The sequence below is a fragment of the Orbicella franksi genome, chromosome 3 (assembly GCF_964199315.1).
Source record: "Orbicella franksi chromosome 3, jaOrbFran1.1, whole genome shotgun sequence".
In the NCBI taxonomy this organism is placed as follows: Eukaryota; Metazoa; Cnidaria; class Anthozoa; order Scleractinia; family Merulinidae; genus Orbicella; species Orbicella franksi.
In genome coordinates, this window is record NC_138147.1 from 27,934,165 (window position 1) to 27,957,913 (window position 23,749).

Consider the following 23,749-nt stretch of genomic DNA (forward strand, 5'->3'; position numbering starts at 1 on the left):
TGGCAGTGAACTTCAAACAACTTTAGACAACGTTGGAATGTGAAATCTGATTTAAATTTAACCTACGGCCACAATTTTTATATCCGTAGAAATTTACCTTAGTCAAATATATATATGACACATACACTGACCTTGTAAAGATAGGAAAACGTTGTCACTTTTACTTTCAAACTTACATTCCTTTACGAAACCACAGCAGGTATGTGCTGTGTCTTAAATCAACTTTGATCAACCTCTGAACTTTACACATTAAGCAATTTAATCTCAGTTCCTAAGAACTGATGATAATGCTTTTTATTCCGCGATTTCTAATTTTGTCAATCTTTTTATCTTACTTTAAGTGACGCTTGTAGATCCATCAAAAATCCATCGAAAATTTATTTTTTCAGCTACTTGCTCTTGTCTCCTGTTCTCTTGTCATTGCGAGGGCTCGTGCTAGAATGGATTTTTGGAGTAATATAAAGTTTAATATCTGTCTGGAATTCGACAAATAAATAGCAACCGGTCAATCGCTGACCTCAGAGCAGAGGGGGAATATTTGAGATATTTTTCAAACAGCCTGTATGGGAAAAGAGTTGACCAACGTGCTAGTTGCTAACCTGTCGTATTTCCAAGTGTTGTTGACTTCTGACCTGTCTTTTGTGTTGTATTTTAAGGTGAGACCCCAGTTTTGAGGATGGTCATTTTTGCCCTTTTGTGGGGAATTCTATTGGTTCAAATTTCAAGAGCTCAAGACGAAAATTCCGGCGAGAGTGAACCGATCAGTTTTGACAACTTCTGCACCCACTTCGATGAACTTCGCTCCACAGGTTCTATGACTAACGTCCTGAGAGATCTCGAGAGCATTCGTGGGCAGCTTCTAGCAAACGGTGTTGTACCTGAAAGTGGAGCCGTCGATGCCGTTGAGGAAGTATGCCGTGATCCCTCAAAGTTTTTTGACACAGAATGCTTGTACAGAAACCGCTACCTGATGACCATACCAAATTCTGATTTCTTACGCCTTCACGATGCCACATTACGAGGATTTTATGTAGATCTTTTCCTGTTACACCCTGTGTTTCGAAGCTGTCTGCCCACTCTGAACAAAGACGTGAAAAGCAACGATGTAAAAGGAAGGCTGGCGAAAGGATTAGCAGGGGACAGGCCACAAGATTTTGCTGCCCTTTTCGATAAGAGAAACGGAAGATTCCTCAGGAAAGAGATAAAAAATTCGTGTGAAGAAAAAGACGGCGACGAAATATTCTGTGCATCTTTACCTGACATTGTTAAACTGGTTGATACCTTCGAAAGAGTTCGGAGGGAGAGCAGAACAGGTGTCAAGTGGAATGCCTTTCGCTTGCACTTTGTGATGTTAAAGCATAACAACCCAGACGAATTCCAGCAAGTATACCCCACAACGACTGAAGAGCTCAATAACCTCCTTGTGAAGAACTTAGAACAAATCTTTAAATACGTTGGCAAGGGCCAGTTTGCTGAATTCTCAGAAATGATGTCTTTTGTACCAGATTTAGAGACCATTAAATCGGGTTGCGAAACGTCATGGAACCTTCCAAGCAACACAAAAAAGAATGCCTGCATGTTCTGGAAAGCCATCATTCAGGTAAGCGCTTATATTCAATCAACAAAACCTCCAGCGAGCGGGCAGGTCAAGAAGATACTGAATACCAGGATTGATTATCCCACCTTTTTGCGTCTAACGGAAATGGATAGAATTCTAGAAGTTGTCCAAAATCAAGAGACTGCGATCACCGAACTTGTCGAATGGTTAAACAGGGAGCTGACCAAGACAGTCAATGAGAGATTCAAAGGTCTCCGTACTTATTTCGAAAAGGTGGAATCTTTCAACAGAGAGAAAGCTGGTGCTGACATTGACTATATAAACGGCCGGTTGTCCAAGTACACCAACAATATCAACTCACTGAGTACTACGCTTGGAGGCAAACTCAATAAAATTATAGAACTCGCTATTGCAGCAGTTTCTTTGGAAATCGCCGAGGACACCATCCAAGTAGGATTTGCAGCCGCTGTTCTAATGAACCCACTTGAAAAGCTATTTGGTGGCTCGAGTGCTGGAGATTTCATAGATCGTTCAGCGAAATTGGCGTCAACACTGACTAGAGTAGGAGAATTGGTCAGGATGTCAAAAACGTTTGGTGAACTCAAGGACAAGACAATAAGCATTTCAAGCAGGTTTAAAGAGAACAGCGAGTTTCTGGAAAATATACGAGTCTTGATTACCAGTGAAGGACAAGATAAGTTGACGACCGATTTTGAAACTCGGAAACAAAAATTTCTTACTGATTACGGATGTTACGATCCCAAAGTTGAGAAACCAGAGTTGACTGGCATGACAACAACATGGGAAAATCTAATTGATGCCGCTTGTGATGTGATAACCGATCAATCAACGGCCTTGGCTCAGACAACTGTGGCATGGGTGCGATCCTCTGGCTTATGCTCAAAAACAAAAGTTCTTGCACAAGAAATGATTGCGACATATGAAGAGATATATGACTTTCAGTTTGAACTGGTTGAAGCCATGGCGACGTACATGAGAGCGGAGACGTCTCTAGATGCTGCAGCCAGCATAACGGCTGGTTATGAAGAGAGTTCCGCCCAGGGAGAGCAAGATGAAAGCGTTGTGCACGACCTAAAAGTCTTGACTATGGTCTCATTTATCTCCTACAAAACCAATATCTGGCAAATCACCGAAGCATATTGTGACATCTTGGAGTACAAGGAAGGTGGAGTGCGACCCAGTGTGTGCCAAGGCGTAAACACTAACATTGCAAACCTTGTTGCCCATGTCAGTCCATTATGCAGGAATGTAGAGGAATACCAAGATGTCCCAACCACATCAGAAAGCGACCAGGCTTTTATGGATATCGCTGATCTTTATTCTGGCAAACGTGTTATATTCAAGATACCCAACAGTCAATGGCTGGTTGATAAGGGATGGATTAGCCAACAGGATAAAGAAGCGGCTATCTTCGTGAAGAAATTTGAGGTATATGTACCAACTGTTAGCGTCACTGAACGTAGGGTTCGAGTTCAAGCTGCAATCACAGGGATGAACCAGCTCACACTGCCAGACGGAAAAAGCTACGCTATCGTCCCAGAGAGGAACTTCATTTTTGAATACCTTGAAGGCCATGGTGCCCAACCGTGCAGAAAAGAAAGCGAGGCATTGAGCAATCCCTACGGAGCAGATAAACCTAAGATCTGCCCCTTGAATGTGGATGAAAACAACTGTCAGGAACTTCTGGAGAAGACACCTTTGTTCCCATCGGTCTACTCACATTGGAAAGTTTCTTTACTTGGTTACGAAGCAGCAACCATCCCAGACCCTGCAACTGTCTTGAACCTGAAAGTTGGAATGAGGCTCTGCATCTTGGACCGCGGCTCGATGCGGGCCAAGAAGACAAAGGTCAAAAAGTTTAAGAACAGGGCTAAAAAGAAGCACCGAGATAGGACCAGCTGTCCTGAGGGTCAATACTGGGCAGCAGGGTCTGGTGCCTGCACCACTTGCCCTGAAGGATCCAAATCCGCTCTCGATGGCTACTATTGTGAGAAGATTCGAAAGAAGAACTAAGACGATTTCAGGAAGTAATCGACTGTCACCATGGCAAAAGTTCCAATACAGAATTAGATTTCAAGTCAAAGATTTGTAGATGATTTTGGAACTGAATAAAAATTTTAATTCCTCATCATAGAATCCTACAGTTTGTTTGTCTTTCTACAGATGTATTGAACGTAAAATTCTTTTTGATCGTCATGTTTCAGTTGGATCTGATTTACGCAAATACCGAACGGATATTGGTATGTTATGTAACTATGGCGAAATATTTTGGTTATTTACCGAGCGTGATTCCAAGAAGGGTTGTCTAGTACACGAACGCACAAAGAGAAAACGTGGTCACAGCCGTGTTGGCATCTTTTATTTATTCACAGCGCAAAATTGACGTCTTTTTTTCGACCCTGAAAAACTCACCTTTTCCATTAGCTCAGAGTATAAAACTACACAATAGCGCTCTGGTTCTTATTCCCAGCCTTATTCCCTGTAATCGCTGTGAGAAGTCCGCAACAGAATTTCGCAACTCTCACCTATTGATCACGCAACATAACAACATCCGCGCGAGAACCCACGACATGTGCGCGGATCCACGCGGATATACGTCGTCAGGGTGGCGCAATTTGTCCTAAAAATAGCAAAATTGTCCCATATCGTAGGTGCGTGTGGATCTCAAGACTTACAGTCTCCGTCCCCGATTTTCTCGCTTTTGTCGGTATCAGCGGTACGCGTATTGAAATCGTTACAAATGCTAACAAATCGGACAACGCCAATCCTGCGTAGGAAAAAAGATGGTGACTGGTACGTTTACCCAGAGTTCTTTGCCCACGAAATCTTTAACAACGCCAGGAGCCATAATAATAGTCCCCGATTATGGCTCCTGACAACGCCCATAAAAACGTAGAGAAAAGTTGTAAAATCTTCAAACCTAGCATACACAATGTCGTTAGCTAGCACAGCGACAAATATTATTAAAATATGGCTCTCCTTGTACGTTATTGGTTGTGTAAGGTTCGAATGGTATTGCGGTAAAATGTACATCCGAAACCTTTTGTCCTATGGGCAATAAACTGAAGAATGCGCGATTTTTGGGGTCAGGTTTATTGAAATGCTGTACCTTTGAATTTGGCAAACTCCGCTGTCCTTTTTTTTTTTGGATAGAAAGGCTTCGGTTGGAGAGCTGAACGTTTTGATTTAATTTTACCATGTCCCTTAGACTTTCTAAAAGTCCTTTCCGATAATTCTTCCCTGGCCTGTTGGTTTCGTCGACTTACGTCGCTCGCACTCGCCCTCGCGACTTCGTCGCTCGAAGATCACTCTCTCGCTTCGCTTGAGGAAGATAAATAAGTCAAGGATTAAGAAAAGGTCGACTTGTGACAAGTCTACAGGTCCCTGTGTAACGAAGTATTAGTGGCTTATAACACTGATCGCCGAGTTGTCCTGGAGTCAAGTGTCCAATTTCTAGCGAATTGCATGACGACGATTTTCCTTTACAGCGGATGCAAGAGAGATCGGAGGATTATCCGCATTGGGCCATAATAGGGAGCTTACGAATCGACGACTTTCGGACGACGGCGCCGTTGGGTCACCTTATAGTCTCGCGTCGTCGTCCTGTAGAAATTTGAATTTACGATTCGCAGTAAAGACGACGACGTTTATGCGCGACCGGCAATTTTTTTTGTCTCAGGAGCTCGAGAAAAAAAATACTCAAGACAGACCGACAAAATGTGCTAGCATGGCAGAAGAGAAAGCGCAGCTGTACGTCGAGAAAAATTTGGGTTCTAAAAGATTAGGCTGGCTGTAAGACCACTCAAAACAACAGAGGAAAAAATCGCCTAGCTCTCTAGTTGAGCTATCTAGTCCTTGTTTCTAACTGTCGACACGAATGCTAAAACCTTTTAGTCCTTTCAAATTCATTGTACACCAAAAAATGTCTTATATTTCAGTGAAGCGTGATTAAAATGAAGGATTTTTCATACAGCAATTTGCTTTTCATTCACACCGTGTCGTGCTTTGACCGCTTTCAGTGTTGGTTGAACTCATAGCGTTCGCCATGGCACTGTAGAAGGTCGTTTCTTGAACGAAAACAGGCAAATAAAATTAAAATCAAACATCAAGGACATGCCCCTAATGTGCTACTTAAATTATCTGGCAAAAATACCCGAAGTATCGAGGGAAAACTTTGAAAACTAACCTCACGGCCTCCTGTTTCCAAGACGCCGGCAAATCGCTCTCACCAACGTCGTCGACTTTGGCGCGAAGCTGGGAAGTGCTCAGAAACGCATGCGCAGTGAGCATGTCACGCAATCTAACGGCGGCGTCGTGCAAAAGTCGTCGATTCGTAAGCTCCCTAATATTCAATATGGCGGACTGAACGAACGAAGAATGTTGTAAATATAACATTTGACGAGACATCTCACATTAATACGATGGACGACGAGGATCTTGAAGAAATGAGGGCGCTAAGAGGTAGAAGTAGTGAGAGATTTGATTTCATTCATATTTGTTTCATATTACATGTATTTAAGAGTGAAAATTACATACAGTCACGCCGAAGTGTCGTCTTTTCTTTGAAGTCTTTCGTGTAAGCTTGTACGTGTCTATATCTAAAGGATTTTTGTTGTTGATTTACGTTAGCGTCCTCTAAATACGCTCAATCTCAGTCTCTTACTCATGGTTTTCGCCCGGCTCGAAGTCAACCAAAAGAAAAGACAGCAACAAGCACTCGAACATCAGGGGAGTCGACACAAGCTTTGCCAACAACGACTTTAAGTTCTTCTTCCAAGGACCGAGGTAAGGTTCCACATATCTAAGGTTTACTTAGCACAGTAAAACACTAGTGTAAGCTTACATAAGGCGCGAAGACCCACCTGTCTATGCAAATAGTTTAACAGATAGCTTCTACGTTTGATAGTAAAGTTGCATTTGTGATTCTGTCAACTTTCCTAGGCAGTTTTTCGCAGCATTATTTTCCAACAAACACCAGTCAACACTCTTCTTCTACAATAGTCATCTAGGGGTAGGTAAATAGAAGTGATTTAACCACCAAAGAAGAACATTTAGAGGATAAGATTGCTCAAACAATTGTACATTCAGCAGGATGGCTGAGCATATAAATTTAATTAAAATTGAAGGTTCATCTTAATACAATTGATGGAGATCATTTCTTTGTTAGGTGATTTCAGAATGGAAAGTGACTCATCTGCTTCAATGGAGGCGATGATGGGATTCTCAGGTTTTGGTGAGTGTTTTGATGTCACTTTATTTATATCACTCAGATTGATGTCTTCAGAATAAATCTCAAGCCAACTCAAAAACATTTTGTAATGAACTGTTAATGTAGCCTTAACTGAGACACTTTTGAAAAATATTTTAACTCAAAACAATGGAAAAAAAGAAAAGTTCATTCACAGATCTAAATGATGTTATGCTTCACAACATTTTCTGATTTTCAAGGGGAAAATAATGATAACAGAATTAATGAGTTATGTTTTGGCAAAAACATTCTTGCTATACATAGTATTGGGACTGGGAAATATCTGGAATGACTTCGGGAATATGAAGAACAGCCTTGGAAATTTTTGGACATCATTTGATAAGGCCTTGGCTTCTTCTCTTCTTCAAAAATAGCATGTACTAAAGCCCGAAACAATGAAACAAAACGAGTGAAACGAAACCACAGAAACGACCGAAACAAAACCACCGAAAGGAAGTGACCAAAACAAGCGAAATGACCGAAACAAGTAAAATAACAAGTAAATAAATGAAAAAATTTTAAAAAATCAGCCTTGATCTCTGGCACGTTACTATGACAGCCGGATCTCGTACCCAGATCCACATGTGTGCCATCGTTACATCTCAAACCTGAAAGATGGATGAGTATAAGGGTGTCGATGAGGACCACGAAGACATCGAGAAAAAGGTGAGTGTTTTTCACATTTTGAATGGCATTCTAGCTAAAGCAAGAAATGTAATTTCAAAGAAAGGTTTTGTGGTCGTATTGTGGATTCGTAGGCGGTGGCGAATTGACACCGCCGAGCCCAGGATGTACGGAAACACAATCTCAAGAATATCCATGAAGAGCTGAGCGCCTAATAAGAAATTACTTTGGAACTGCAGGAGTCACGAAGGCCTGACGTTAATATGATTAAAGCCTGTTAAGTCGCCCTCATTTTTCTTTAGAGATATATATCAAAGAAAGTCCCGGTTCATACGAAGAATGCTGCAAAGTCATTCTCGAAAAGACCATTCAATTCACCACTGTCTAAGAATCCACGATACGGCCAGAAAACCTTTCTTTGAAATTAGATTTCTTGTTTTAGCTAGAATACTATTCAGAATGTGAAAATATCCATTTTTCTTGATGTCTTCCAGCTCGACAGGTTCGCACTCATCCACCTTCCAGGTTTGTGATGTCACGATGTCACACATTCGGCTGAAGAGCAGGATCTGGGTACGAGATCTGGCTGCCATAGTAACGTGCTAGAGATCAAGGCTTTTTTTTTAACTTTTTTATTTATTCTCTTACTATTTTACTCGTTTCGGTCGTTTCGCTTGTTTCGGTTGTTTCATTTCCGTGGTTTCATTTCGCTGGGTTCAGTCGTTTCGGTCGTTTTGGTGGTTTCATTTTGGTGTTTCCGTTTTGTTGTTTCGGGTTTTAGTACATGCCTTCAAAAATTGTGTGGTTGCAGAAGATATCCATACTACCCCCCCCCCTCTCCCCCCACAGAAGGGATTAGAAGTTTCTGGGGGTGGGGGTTCTGTAAGACCAAAAACATTAAAGAAATGAATGAAGCTTACTTGGAATTTCCGGAGGGGTGGGTGTTCTAGAAAAAAAATCCCTTCTGTGGGGAAGGTGTGGGTATTTTCTGGAACTACACATTCTACCAAATGTTGCCAGGATAAAAATCTCATACTTGTGGCTTGACAAAAAATCGGCAAGTACAATGATCTATAAAAGGGGTGTAGCAATAATGTTTTGCTTCCAGCTAATAAGAAAAAGTGTAATAATATTGTACTAACGATTGCATTTGATTGAATATACAGGAAAAAAAGCAGCTAAACAGTTTAATGTGGAGGACATGTTTGAAAAAGCGAAACGAACAGCCATGGAAATGTCAAGTAGCAGAAAGAAAGGTATAATTGAGATACTTATTTTGATTATCACAAAGTGCTATGATTGAGATGTTGGATGTCAGACACTATAAACCTGTGATAATTATTACGTCTCAATTTCCACAATTGAGAAGTGAGAAAATGATATTTTAAGAGAGTGGAGCACTAGATGAGAAAAAAAAAATAATAATAATGTGAGTGAAGTGCTAGGGAAATGCTCTATTTCTCTCCAAGAGAGATGACTGTAATATTGTTTTATTTTAGGCAGTCTGATCTGACGTTAGAATGTACTAGTATTGCTATGCAACATCTCAACACATAACCTATTAGATTATTAGTTAAGGAGCTCATATTTAATTAAGCACTGTACATGTACAGTGTAGCAGGAAAGCAAGCAAGTAAGTAAGTAAGTTATGGAGCTAGCTACATGTAAGATTTTTTATTTTTCTCTTGTAGAATCTTCTGAAGATTATATTAATGATGATGATGATGAGCCTGCACCATTTGTTATTATGCCGCCACCATCTAATAACACTGAGGTGAATACTACAAGACATGTAAATACATGTACTGTACTACATGTGCATGTATTACTAACAGTAATATCCTGTTTTGTGGATTTAACTAAATATCTATAAGTATTGCTCATAGTTTGTTACTATGAGCATTCAGTCAGTCAATCCCAGCCCTCTGTCTTGCATCTGAAGTAGTTTCATTGATTCTTATAATACGTTTCTTTAGCTGGTTGCGTCATTAATCCATTTAATATATTTTCATTCTTGTGTTCTTTCATAATTAAGTTTCCATCCCTTGCAAGTGATCAGATAGTGACCTTAGCATGGAGGAATACTCGTTTCTTTTCAGAAGTCCAGTAGAAACAATGATGCAGGTGACAATAGTGATGATGGTGATGATGATGATGACTATGACGATGATGAGGACCAAGAGGTAATTTTGGCTTTCTTAGCTTGTAATCATAACATACAGTGTACATACGTGTGTACAGGTCAGGTACACTGTATTGTAGGTTTTGTCATCTTATGTAGTCTCTCAAACTCTGCAAGTTCTATATGAGGGGAAGGAAGGCTTGTGTAGCCTTGAAATCTGGAGAAAGTGCTGTGCTCTTTTGTCTAGTTTTCTGATTTGAACCAACTACGTGTATGAAACTTTATCCACAGTGCAACAAGATTGTTATTGCAGTCATTAACTTATTTCTGTCATTTATGCTAAGGGGAAATTTCTCTTTTTTGGACATGATTTGATTCACATCCTTGGCTTACACTGTATTTCCTTTCCCACAGTTGGAAAAATAGCCAGGGAACACAGACTGATTTCCAGCTTTTTTATTAAAAGCCGGAAATCAGTCGTTGTTCACAGGCTTTGGGAAAAATTCACGGAAGATGTACAATTAGTTAATACTGTATGTAAATCTAGTTCATTACTAACATTGATCAGTGTGATAAAACAATGATCAAATGAAGGTAATTGTAGTTTAGTAAAAGAAGTTGAAAATGTTTTGAGTTTTGAATGGTCCAGTCTCAGGTCACCCAAGCATAATATCAGCCTTTGTATGGAGAATAGGAGTCGAAGTTGTCTACTGTGTGACAATTAATGATATATTGAATATATTACATACATGGACATTTGAACTATATAATTATATTATTTTGTTTCTGTTTGTCTGTCAGAGTATTGAGACAAGGATACCTATCAGCCATGAAATTTCTTTGGACCATGGGAACAAAACAGTTGAGTGTACAAATATTACTCACAGTTATAGTAATTAAATACAAGATCATGGTACAGTGCTCTTATACCTAGTACTGATACGATCAACTTGGTAAAAGTTTTTTTAGCAGTGATTGTTTTGTTTTTCTGTGACCATGAGGTTTATTTATAATTCCTCTGAATCTCAATGTACCTTATTACATGAAATTTTCGCGACACGTTTATTTCGCGATTTTGGGATGCGCATATTTAGCGACACTTAAATTCTGCGATTTTGCGAAAAATTTAATGTTGTATTTATTCCCCTGGCAATGTTGCTTTAACGTGTCCTTAAATTTTGCAAACTGACTTTATCAAAGGTACAATAACATCAAAATTAACAAACGGCAGAACTATTTGTTATGTTCGCGACACTTATTATTTGCATCACTTTAATTTTGCAATTTTTTTTAAATCACGAAATTCACGAAATTAACATGTTGCGAAAATTTCATGTAACACATGTAAGGTACACAATCTTCTTAGTGCACTGTGTACTATCACTTGGTTTCATACTTTTCTTTTATTCATTCAATCATTTTGCACCAGTTTTTGACTGAGTGCTAGGTGTAAGACTAGTGGATATCCAGCACATAACAATTAAATGCAAGAAGAGCAAGCATGTTTTTTTTTTAACTTGTCAAGCATGCAATTATTTATAAATAGGCATGCTTTCTTCGGTAACTGCTCATTTATGGATACATGTATACATATTTTGTGTAGTTAACAAATCGTAAACTGTTGTTTTATCAATTTAGGTATCTGCACTTGCTTTGGACCCATCTGGATCTCGGCTTGTTACAGGAGGTTATGATTTTGAGGTAGTTAATAGGACACAAATGTACATGCAGTGCCGTAAATTTTTATCTAATTATAATTTTCCACTTACCCAGTGCAGGTCTACATGTACATTTGTAATGGATTATGATACATGCTAAACGTTTTTTATCTGACTTTCAAATGATGAAATCAGAGCTTTTTTTTTTATTCAACATGAGTTAACTAGCTTTAGTTAATAACCTACAACCTTTTCTCTAAGATTTTTTGCAATATGTTCTGCTGCTTTCCTTCTCTGAATTTTCAGCAGCTTCTGTCCACCTTCATCAAAGTTGCAATATTAGAGTTTGTTACTGCTCGTGCTACAACCCCACCTGTCATTTATAAATTGACTTTTTAAATCAATAATAAGTAAGCGCAAGGGAGGGGTTTCCTGTCATTGGCGGTGGAACTGTCCAAAGTTGGGTGCCATGACTCAGAGAAAAGCCTCTTGTGGTAGTTGTTAACACCACGTTCAAGGATCTGGGCATCTCCTTTGTTTTGTTTTACCTGAAGTTTAAATTATTACGATCAAAGAATCATAATTATTACTAACTAGAGTTATTTTGCTCTTCAGGTGAAATTCTGGGATTTCAATGCAATGGATGCATCTCGTCGAGCCTTCAGAACTCTACAGCCTTTTGAGTGTCATCAGATCAAGTCTATACAGTACAGTATTACTGGTGATGCTGTTCTTATTGCTGCTGGAAATGCACAGGTGATGATGAAATATTTATCTTATACTATACTTAACAATTGCCATTTAAGGGGTACCAAAAGGGTAGCAAATGGTATCAGGAAAATCTTGGTTCTTAGACAATTTTTGAATGCTTGATCTCAAACTCTCTCTCAGCCTTGGATTTTTAAAGGAGAGTCTAAGCAGCTTGGTGAGTTTCGTCACCCTCATTTTTATGTGACCCACAAAAAATTCTAGGCCTAGTCTGGGAGTAAGCTCTTCCAGACAGAAAGGTGAGCTTTTCTGATACCCCCTAATCTTTTTTCCAGATGTCCTTATTTGTATCAATGCTTCAAGGTTGTATCAAAACACAAGAACACCCAAAAAGAAATTTGAGTTCAAAAGTTGTGGTTTTCATTACAAAATAGCGGTATATGTATTTGTTTTAAGTTTTTTTTCTGATGTGCCCAAATAGTCTGTCTGTAAAACACAGATAATAGTAATATAGTTCTAAAATAATATGTTTCAAGGGTGGTCATCCATGCATGTGAATGGCTGGTGTCAAACCCCTGGAATAGAACTCTGTATATTACAAAGTCAGAGGCACAAATCTACACAAAATAATTTAATAAGATATCCAGGCAAATAATTTACCACTTTTAAAGTTGATGACTTTATATTGAATGAGTTTGGGAACTCCTTATAAATACAGGCAGAGTGTCCATTGTACACTGATATTTAAACTGTTTATTATTATTATTATTATTATTATTATTATTATTATTGTTATTATTATTTCTTTATTTTTAATTATCTATTATTCAAAAACTTGTTACAATACAATATATTACAATAATGTTTAAACTGTTTTGTTAATAATTATGTAGTTCCAGAAAATGCTCATACCTCCCCCACAGAAGGGATTTTCTTCAAGACCCACCCTCCCCCACCCCTCTGGAAATTCCAATAGCGAAGCATGCAAAGTCTGAAAATGGAATGCAAATTATTGAAACCCCATGAGAGTCAGACAACATGAGCATGTTCTGAGAGAAATAGGAGGAAAATGAAGGCGAAATTTTTGTTTTAAAAATTGTTTTAGGAACACTTGCTTACGCGCTTGAAAAAGCGTCAAAATTTTCCACCATTCCGTTTTGTTTGTCTGAGTTTGTCTGAGTTATGATGTCACTCGCGTGCTTCGCTATTAAGCTTCATACATTTCTTTGAATTTTTTGCTTTCAAAGAATCCCTCACCCCCCCCCCCCCTCCCCCTCCCAGGAAATTCCAATTTGATCCCTTCTGTGGAGGGAGCATGGATATTTTCTGGAACTGCAGAATTTGTAATAAATGACTAAATTTTCAGGCAAAGGTGATCGACAGAGATGGGTTTGAGGTTCTTGAATGCGTGAAAGGAGATCAGTACATTGTTGACATGACCAACACTAAAGTATGCTCACTTGAAGAGTTTCATTGTGTTATTGTCTTATTTTTTGTGACTTTTTACACCCTTTTCGTGGTTTTCTGCATGCCTCTGTTTCACTATACAATATTCTGGCATCTAAAAGATGAATTGTTTGTATCTAGTGTACATATGTAGCTGTAGTAATTTAAACTCATCACAAATAGATGAGCTTGGGAACTGGTGCGTTTAAGGTTAGCGGGGTGCCAAAGCCATAAGCCGCTAGGAGGTATCCATGGCAACCCTGGAAAGCAGGAACCACCCAATGAGCGTCCGCTAACCGGCACCGTCACACTGAAAGAAATTCAGTGGAATCTACTTACCTGGGGAATACTTACCCTGACCAAGAACAAAATGGGAGGGAGGAGAGGGTGCAAGAATCCGCAATGATTCGCGAGTAAAGCAGTGCAACTGATCCGCAACAATCAGCAGAATACACTACAACAATATTATGCAATGAACCATAAACCCCTGCAAAACCCCTGAAGGCCGCCCCACAGGTCACGTACTCCCAAACGCGGAAACCGCTGGCTGCATAAGCTCATATTTAACTTGCCTAAATGATATTAGCTGGATGGGCACACTAGCTGGCTGCATTAGCTCGAGTTTGACCTTGTCTAAATGATATTTAGCCACATTAAAATTGTGTCTATCATGAGTTTTGAAAAGCACCTCAGAAATGGAAACTGTCAAGTAATGCTGCCTGGTTTGGAATTGAGCAGTTGAACAGAAGGATAATAATAAAATGGTTTCAAGCAAAAGACAACTGCAATTATATAGGGTTTGGGAAACATGCTGTTCATACATTTGATACAAGTCCCTTGTACGAGATTGTCTTGATTTTTTGAAGACTTGTAATGTACTTTAGTCATTTTTTTTTTTATCAACTATTTCAAAGTCATTAAAACCTCCTGTAACATACAGTATTTTGACATATATTGCTCTGCTCTTGTGATGTACCAGACGTTCTTGCTATTCTTTTGTTTACAGACTAATTTCTGTTGTAATTTTGAATTTAATTTGCTCTTTGTAATCACTTTTTAAAGTAGCAAATTCATTTGTCCCTCCAGGGTCATGTCGCCATGTTAAACAGTGCATGCTGGAACCCAAAGGTTAAAGATGAGTTCATATCATGTAGCAATGACGGGTACGTGCAGGGTTTTTTCCTTTTTCCCTCCCTATGTCATACTTGTAATTGGTCCTTCTTGTGCAATGGGAGGTGTTTAATGCATTCACTTTTAGGTACTTTTGTCATATGTAAGTATGTAGCATTTAGTTATTTTTTTAAGCTTTTGCCTATTGTAGTCCTGTTCTATTTTTTATTTTTTGTGCATGACTTGTATAAGGCATTGCCATTTGATAATTGGTTAAAGTAATTTGGTAAGAACACCTTTTCTGTTTCTTGTGTGATTCTGAGCTTTCAGTGTGATGTAAAGATGTATGTCATTATGTAAACATACTGTATTTTTTTGTTATTTTCTCAACGTTCTCTGTGGCTATAGGACTGTGAGAATATGGAACACAGAAAACCCCAAGAAAAACAAAACTGTTATCAAGACCAAGAACAAGCAAGGCAAGAGAATCTATGCAGCTCTATCCCCAATGTACAGGTCTATGGCAATGTGTCAGCTTTATTTTGCAAATTGCAAATGATGTTAAAATTGTTTTTGTTGATTCACATAGGGAAGAAGACAATCCCTACACACTGCTGCTTTAGTAAGGATGGGCGAATAATTGCAGCAGCATGTCAAGTAAGCTAGTAATAAGTGGGTTCCTGTAATTTTATCAAGCACAATTTTACAATAAAGTATGACCAGAAATGAAATATTAAATTACTTGGTTTCATGAGACACTGTACATGTAATAGGAGCATGTGTTACTGTGTTGGACAGAGTTTCTTAAACTTTTGGTACTACAGTGGAACTCTCAAACCTTTAAGGGAAAGAAAAAACAGTTCAATGAGATGTCAGTGGTTTGACATAGCCAATACTGAGTGACTGAAATTTAAGTATATCCAAGGGAAAATGATTTGAGGTTGAGATATTGGAGAGTTTGAGATAACAACAATCAAGATAGCAGGATTCTGCTGCAGCAGTAATACCTGCGCTTTAAACACTATTGTTTAATACTTCATCAGTGGTGTCATTTGTATTCTCCACTGCAGTGGTAATCTTTATTTTGTACATATTGTATTTCCCCCTAGGATGGATCCATTCAAGGCTGGGACACAAGAAGACCCTTTGTAAGTCCAGTGAAATCTCCTTAAATCTTTACACAGTTGGTGTTTGTGTAAACACCAATTTTTTCCCCTTTGGATTGATATCTGTTTCCACAGCTATACTTGAAAGTAGTTTACAGTATAACATAACTGATGTTACACAGTAGTACTGACGCTTCAAAGGAAAGTGGGGTCACGAAATGGGTGTCATGCAATGCTCTTTCTGATGCTGTCACACAGCACTTGTTTTTATTACACAACAGCAATGTCACACAGTGTGCTCACACTCAGCATTGCTGTCATACCACATTGGTATCGCACAACAATGATACATGTCACGCAACATTGTACTCACTCAGTGGCTGTCACACAATGTATGCTGCCACACAAAATTGTTGTCACATTATCAGTTATTTTCTTCAATTGTCAACTGTCATGATCATTCAGGAACTTTACCAATGGAAGTTTGTTTCTTTGTTTTCCTTAATTAGATCCACACCACCTATCTACAACGCACTGCTCATGCATTAGGAAGTGACACATCATGTCTAACTTTTTCACACGAAGGAAACATACTGGCATCAAGAGGAGGTAAGAGCAAAACAATAAATTCAATTTAATTAGGATGTTAAAAGCACGTAGGGATCAGGTAGTACGCACATACACACTGTACACATAATCTTATGGAGTGACCTCAATTGATATGATTAATATAATAATTTCCCAGCCTTTCCCTGTTCAAACCCAAACAAGTCAGTCACCCCCCTTTGGATATTGTTGCAACACATATTTCCTTGTTTCTGTGGTTTCCGTGGTTACCATACATGTAGTTACCATGGTTTATATCTTTTTCCTTTAGTTTTGGCTTAAAACACCAGTAGTGAAAACTCGGCTTTTGAACTACTTAGCTCTGAATTTCTCTCACAGAAAAAAGTATTGCTTTTGATTGCTGAACTCAGCACAAAGACAGAGACAAAGCTTAGCCTTCAATATGACTGCCACACCCCAAAGAATTCACGGTCGTATGTTTAAAAGCGGGTTGCTGGTGAAAATCACCATCTATATTTCAAGATCTCGTCCGGCCACTCTGCTGAGTTTGAGCTGCCTATTTGAAAACTTGGTGACGACCTGGCATTGTGTGCAGGTTGATTTTCTCATGTTACTCATTTGCTCACTGTTGTTGTTTTATATTTACATTAGGTGATGATACTCTGAAAACCTGGGATCTGAGAAACTTCAAGGAATATCTCAGTGTTGCCATGAATTTAACAAATTACTATCCACAGTAAGTATAATTACCGTAAATCCTCAAATTAGCGCCCCCCCCCCACCTCGAATAAGTGCCCCCTTTGAATAAGCGCCCCTCCTATCAGCCAAAATCTAAATTAAGCGCTCCCCTCGAATAAGCGCCCCCTCTCCTCCCCCCATTTTTTTGACAAGTAATGAGACAACCAAGGATGTATAGTTTTTGTCGTGTAGTATTAGATTTGTGCATTGTTTCAGTTTGTGAACATGTTAAGTTTGGAAAAAAATTACAAGTACTAATGGTGCCACGATTCAAACTTTAAGATCAATTTTTTTTTTATGTCGATAAACAGCTTATGTTGCTGTTTACGTGCAGATGATGTACTAAAAAATGATCATGTCAGGCCACGATTTGGAAAAATTAAATATGCGCCCCCCTCGTCTTCTCCTAAGGGACCGTTCATTTTTTATGAGGGAGGGGGGGCTGGTGGGATTTCGGAAGCACCATTTAAAAATCGCATGACCCCCCCTCAGCTTACCAATTTTTTCACATGGCCCCCCCTTATAGCGGTCATTTTTTGGAATGACCCCCCCCCAAAAAAAAAATTGAACAAACAATATTTAGATTTCAACTTTTTTAATATTTCTCTATTATCCCCCCACTTCACGTTATTGTGCTCACTATGAAGACAATAATTACAATCCCTATACTACACAGAGCTGTTGTTTAAAAAACAAATCAAAAGAAAGAGAAGTCAATTTCGGATCTCCTAGTCATGGCTCGCCCTGAGCGTGTGGCATTTGGCCTCTCATTGGTATCTTCCTCATCTGAATTGATGAATGCAAGAATGACGTCACTTGAGTCATCTTCTCCCCCAGAGTCAATGGCATCACTGTCATACTCATCATTGTCACTTTCATCCGTTTCACTGCTGTCAGCACTTGCCCTGTTGTCATTTTGTGTCAATGTCCTGGCATTTCTCAGTGTTGGTTGGCCAGCTCTGAGAGGACTCTTCTGCTGCAAGCATGAATGTCTTACAATTACCTTTACTTTCTCACTCTTGCTGCTTTTCAAATGCGCAAAATTCCAAAATGCGCAATAATGGCGAAAGCGACGAGTCGTTTAAGAAAAGATTTACAGCTGAACGATCCAGGCAGTTTGACATCTTACAAGCAAAAGAAGCAATCTTTCTAAGTGCGGATGGCTGTTCAGAGAGGGCGAGTGAGTTTTCCATGCCAGGGTACCAGTTGAAGCCCAGTGATGGAAGAAAAGTGAACTTCTCCATCAAAGAGCACAGAGCAATGGTGGAAAAGTTGAATGTCATATTGAAAGATGTAAAGGAACACGATTCCACACTCTTCCAGTCCAATGGGCTTGCTTTAAAGCAGGGCGAAGAATTTACCCACAGTTTTAATGTAAAACAGATCAAATGTATAGAAGCTAAGTTGACGAAGGTCACGCAGGACATGGAAGCACTAGAAAATAAGAAGAGCAATTATAACAGCATATTCAAAGGCATACTCAAACAGCACATCAACAAAAAGAGAAGGAAAAAAGAAAACCACAGAACGTCTAATGAAAGAAAGAGGAAGCGGACTGAAAACAACGTCCAACGAGTTTATGGAATCTGTGTTGGAAACCCGCTAGGAAATGATCTTCCACAATGCCTTGTGTACTCTCCTAGAACGGCCGTCCCGGAAGAGTGTATTAAAGTTGAGAATGTTGCCACGTCGTTATTTAGAAGAGATGGGCCATACATCGCACAGCTCTTGGAAGGGAATTATTTCACCACAAACCTTGAGCCGGAAGTCAGAGATTATGTTTACACCTTCATGTTCCCTGAAGAGTACACTCTGACGGAAAGCATTGCTGCTTCTTGTAGCATTGGTAAAAGAGACTCCCATAGCAGCACAAGCGGCGACGAAGAACTCGACGACAGCGACGATGACGATGAGTGCCAGTGAAAGTTGCATTCGAAAATAACAGTGTTTTAAAATACTTCTTTTCAGTAGCTACAAATGCTTTTTGTCGCCAAACGTTTTTTTAAAGCAGAAGGAAAGTTTGTAATAAATTTGTATCCTGCCTTCTATGTTTATTCTATAGCAATTTTTTGATATTCAAACATTATGCCATTTTAAAGTTTTCCTAAAATATTTCACGTGACCCCCCCTTTTCCCTTATTTTTTTGGGATGGCCCCCCCTCGAAAGCCATTTTTTTTCGCATGCCCCCCCCCCCAAATCCCACCAGCCCCCCCCTACCTTATAAAAAATGAACGGTCCCTAAATTTGAAATAAGCGCCCCGGGCTTTAATTCGAGGATTTACGGTATATCAATCCCTGCGAAAATTCGAACTCTGTTTTCTAGAAGTGTAAACTCTGGACCAAGTTGATTGTCACGTTTATTAATACTTCAATGCTCACACTGGTTTACGGCTAAATGCAGATTCATAAGGGATTCTTTGCATAACAACTCGTATGGTTGGAAGACCATAAGTTTCTGTGTTTTGTAACAAATGTAACTCATGTAAACCTATTTTAGCTATCCCAATAACACGTTGTCAATCGAGGATGAAGATTAAGAGAGTTAGTCTCCCATATAAACTGTCTGTAGGCTTTATTAGAAACTAAAGGTAATCTCTCTCAAGTCAGTTTTAGATATGGTATTCAGTCCTCCTCCCGCTAATATTTCCACGCGTGTTGCGTGGATGTTTTCTTGGAGGATGAAACTGCGTGTAAAGCCGTTTGGGCTGTCCACGTGAGCGGAATTCGCGTCTCTTGATTGGTTATTTCAGGACCCTTCTGGATCCCATCTGTTGGGGGGGTCTTTTCTTTCGCGTAGCAAGGCCGATCCTGTTGGATATACAAAAGTGTTTGAACATACAGTATGTCGAGATGAACAGGAGACATTTTCTTTTCACTTTTCAAAAGAATTTATGTGGCTTGAAAAGATGTTATTAAAGATATTGCCTTTGGAATAACAGTTATCTTAAAAATTAAAGACACACAGCAGTTCGGCTTGGTACAGCAACAATATTGTATCTGTCTTCTTCCAAAACGAGTGTTTACTATCAGGTAGGATGTTCACGAGAGAGACTCTCATAATTATGAAAAGGTCGGAGATGCTCGTCTCTCTTAGGTGTGTAAATCAAGGATTCTGGTCTCACGTAAGGTGTTCAGCACGAAACACCGCTTTGTTTAGTCGACAAAAAAATGGCTGCCTTTAGTGGTATCTTATTCCTTACGGAGTTAAGTAAAGCTTGAGCCAAGTCAAGATTGGTCTCCTTTGGAGGTTTAATTCAAATTTTCCGATTAGCATCCCCGACCTTCTCATATGCGAGTCCCTCCCCCGGGAGATGTTTATATAGACCCTTGTGGAAACCCAATCCCAACCGTCCATCCTTCCCGTTTTGGATACTGTAGAGTGTAGATCATAAAACTTGGATCAATGTTTGTTTGTGTATTTGTTTGCCAGGACGTCATGTTTGTTTAGCCCAGATGGTAAAATGATTGTAACAGGAACTTCAATAAAGAAGGGACAAGTAAGTTATCTCATAGTTAATAGAGGGAAATGGTTATGAAACCTGGCAAAAGGTTTTTTTTCTATGTTTTTGTTTGCTATTTTGGGGGTTGACTCTGCACAAAATCTGGCAAAATACAAAAGCTGGTAGTGTATGCTCATACAACTAACCAATAGAAACACTGTGATTATGTAATTCATGCATATTCATTGAGCATAAAACAAAAGACGTACAGGGTCAAGGACCTTCCAACATAAATCTTGGCCTGTTTGTTTGTTTCTTTGATGTTTACCGGCGTTCTTAACCATTTCCCTTTATTAACTATGGTTACCTTTGATAAACTGATGTCTTTTCTTTACATTGTTATGGCAATTTAAAGCTGTTTAATACTGTAGGTAGTGAGTTTTGGTTCTAGCAAACATAAAATGGCAAATGTTAGGTATTCACTTGCGGCTGTAACACAGGGTACATGTACAATACACGAAGAAAGTTTGTACTTACTGCACTGACTTATTTCTCTTTTCATGTCCAGGGATCTGGCAAGCTTGTTTTTATGGAAAGAGACTCTTTACGGAGACTTTATGAGTTTGATGTGATAGAATCAGTAAGTAGAATTTGTATTTGTGTGCCTGTTTTATGACTGTTTCTGTGCCTTTTGGGGCTTCCCGTTGGAACCATCGCTAAACGCTACACTCTTATGCAAAAACTCTTACACTGATGGTTTAAGGAGATCTCTGCAACCGCATTCTTCAAGAGTTGTGCAGGATAAATCTGTAAAAGTTTTTTTGTTTTGTTTTTCCTGGAACATTCGTAGAACGCTTCATTTGCGTGCATTGCACTCATTCGTATTCGACATCTGGTCCCTTAGAATTAGACTCGATAGTTTTCCGTGTGAAAAACCAGAAATTAAAACAGGGATAACGAAGTAATAGAACATTTTAGAAAACGAGAACGTTCGAAAAACGAAGCAGCGTCCGAATTTTAGCAAAGTGGCCTAGCTGGTAGCACGTTGGACTCCGGATCGAGTGGTAGGTTCGAGCCCTAGAGGAGGTCAATGCGTTGTTTTCCTGGGCAAGACACTGTTCTCTCATTGCCAAAGTATCTCTACCTACGAGTGTAAATAAGTTTTAGCGAACTATTTATGTAAAACCTGACAAAATGGTTAGGGTGACCCCACGATGGGTTACCATCCCATGTGGTAGAGGCGTCTTAGCTATGCCCTTATTTATGTGACCCACTTGTTAGTAAAACTGAAATTACTACTGAACATATATGTAATAGCGCTATATGCTTGCTTATTCAGAGTGTCGTTAGCTGCTTATGGCACCCAAAATTGAACCAGATTGTGGTCGGATGTGGAAATGGAACCTCTAAAGTTTATTTCGACCCTGAGAAAAGCAACAAGTGAGTATTCCGCTGCAAGTGTCGCTGCAAGTCTTTCTCTAGGCTCGATCACCAGCCACTGTTCAAGAATGGAGCCGGCGCTCCTCCCCCGAACTCACGGCGAGGAACGAAGAGCGGACTCAAGTGAGCGGTGAAAATCAAGCCTAGTCTTTTTCCAGGCCACGTGTATCACATATAATCATGGGTGAAAGTTGTCAACGTCTGCACTGTGCTTTTCTGTTTTTTCTCGTTGATATTTTTTAACATTGTTGGCTTTTCTTTCCTTTCTGAAGGGGAGCTAAACTCTGTGTTGGAAAAGTTAAAAGAAAGGTGGCATCAAAGGAGATGCCCTTGAAGGATCAAATCATTACACGTGAGTTTGTCTTGAATAAAATCATTTTTGTTTTTTGGATGATAAATTGTAAATTGCCCTTTTAGATAGCTAAATGACAGAAATCCAACATTTTTCTATACTTAAGAGCCAGTGCCCATAACTATGGACCAAACAACGGCACAAGTCGAAAAATCGATTTTGCTCATTTTTTGCCCATAGATTGGCCCTAGCTAGTAAACAAACGGACCATAGTTAGTTTCTGCTAATGCAGCTTTTTTGGGGAGAAATTTGCGAAAAACGATTTTTTTCCGATTGGGCTCAAAATCTACTTCCGGTGTTGCTGAATTTTCCGAATATTTGATTGCTTCGCGCTCCGCAGAACAGCTACTTGAGAATCTTTCAATGGTCTTTACATTCAGCTCAGGTCTTCATGGTATGACTAAGCGAAAAATAAAATAAATCGAGGTTTCGTTTGAGCCCGAAACGAGATCGAACACAAACGCAAAATATTACGATGTGTTTCAAACGAATTATAGCACTAAAATATCGCCATAGTTTTCTATGGGCTATAACTTTAAATGCCATAAAAACACTTTATACGGGTTAACTGTACACCCACCTGTTTGAAAATCAAAAAAATATCTCTGGGCAAATGGTTTTGAGTCGCTCGCCTTGGCCTGTGCTTCTCATAAATTTTTCCCTGAGCCGCCGTGGGAATGTAAACAATTGCGTGACGCTGGCGGTCACTCTGAATACATAATTCGTTTCCAACAAACCGCAGATGGCTATCTTAGAACATTTGGGCGATAAAAGAAAAACATAATGGACCACTTTTAACTTTAATATTTTGAAAGTCATCGCTTTGGAAATTTCGTTAATTAAAAACGCCAATTAAAAGCAATTTACTTGGAGTTCGGGTGTTACTGCTATGTCGTTTTAGGCTGTTGTTCTTTCTTTGATCATTTTAATTACAAGAACGAGTTCTAGAAAGAAAGTCGTTCTGAGTTCATTTGTTAAGCGTAATGACAAGTTGATATTGTTGGTTTGTAGCCTTACGTGATCTGAAGGAACGCTACAGTGATTAAATTTGTATTTGTTGATTTCGACGGATCGATTTTCAGTTAAACCTTTTTATTTGTACCAGCACATTTAGTGCCTTTTCTCCTGCTAAAAAGTCGGAAGAAGTAAAGTAAACAAATCCTAAAAGTCATAAATAAGAGGCATCGACAGTGCGAGTGTCTCGATAAGCTGTTAATTTGAACAATTACTGTGCTGGACGGATTGCTTTCCTGGTTACGCACGTACTATACATAGTTCATTGTGCACGAATGTTGCTGTTTCAAACAACTGAAATGCTCAATGTTAGAGTTAGGCTAAACCCTAAACTGTTTTGGCGGCCAACCTATTTTTGGCTAATTGCTTAATCAAATTATATATATATTTCATTGAAATTCGCTCTTCTCTGACCGACTTCCGCGAACAAAACGAGATGGATGTTCGCTGTTCATTTAAGACTACAATCCTGGTCAAAAGTGTTGGGACAGTTACGGCACATGACTTCACAGGCAGCCTCTCTTAAAACCAAAACCGCGCAAGCCCGCCTACCCCCCTCCCCCTGTCAATGTTGATAAAAATCTTGAAGAAAAAAA

At 39.2% G+C, this 23,749-nt stretch overlaps 2 protein-coding genes across 3 annotated transcripts in view; both read left to right on the forward strand.

Moving 5' to 3' along the window:
- Positions 1–448: 448 nt before the first annotated feature.
- On the forward strand, positions 449–3,700 carry LOC145483167 (uncharacterized). The gene has a single exon (XM_081461759.1). The coding sequence runs from the start codon at positions 677–679 to the stop codon at positions 3,590–3,592; it is 2,916 nt and encodes a 971-aa protein (XP_081317885.1). The 5' UTR covers positions 449–676; the 3' UTR covers positions 3,593–3,700.
- Positions 3,701–5,928: 2,228 nt separating this feature from the next.
- Positions 5,929–23,749, forward strand: part of LOC145481786 (WD repeat-containing protein 70-like) — a 112,074-nt gene continuing 94,253 nt past the window's right edge. The window contains exons 1-20 of one of the 2 annotated variants that reach the window (XM_081460320.1): positions 5,929–6,040; positions 6,209–6,364; positions 6,747–6,812; positions 8,618–8,707; positions 9,143–9,225; positions 9,551–9,634; positions 10,375–10,434; positions 11,212–11,274; positions 11,847–11,987; positions 13,306–13,389; positions 14,472–14,548; positions 14,904–14,974; positions 15,085–15,152; positions 15,605–15,643; positions 16,111–16,210; positions 16,820–16,904; positions 20,338–20,404; positions 20,916–20,987; positions 21,687–21,787; positions 22,060–22,139. In XM_081460320.1, the coding sequence (XP_081316446.1) occupies positions 6,001–6,040; positions 6,209–6,364; positions 6,747–6,812; positions 8,618–8,707; positions 9,143–9,225; positions 9,551–9,634; positions 10,375–10,434; positions 11,212–11,274; positions 11,847–11,987; positions 13,306–13,389; positions 14,472–14,548; positions 14,904–14,974; positions 15,085–15,152; positions 15,605–15,643; positions 16,111–16,210; positions 16,820–16,904; positions 20,338–20,404; positions 20,916–20,987; positions 21,687–21,787; positions 22,060–22,139 (1,627 nt within the window). In that variant the 5' untranslated portion in view covers positions 5,929–6,000. The remainder of the gene's footprint in view (positions 6,041–6,208; positions 6,365–6,746; positions 6,813–8,617; positions 8,708–9,142; positions 9,226–9,550; positions 9,635–10,374; positions 10,435–11,211; positions 11,275–11,846; positions 11,988–13,305; positions 13,390–14,471; positions 14,549–14,903; positions 14,975–15,084; positions 15,153–15,604; positions 15,644–16,110; positions 16,211–16,819; positions 16,905–20,337; positions 20,405–20,915; positions 20,988–21,686; positions 21,788–22,059; positions 22,140–23,749) is intronic. The other variant, XM_081460321.1, reaches the window with a different exon arrangement.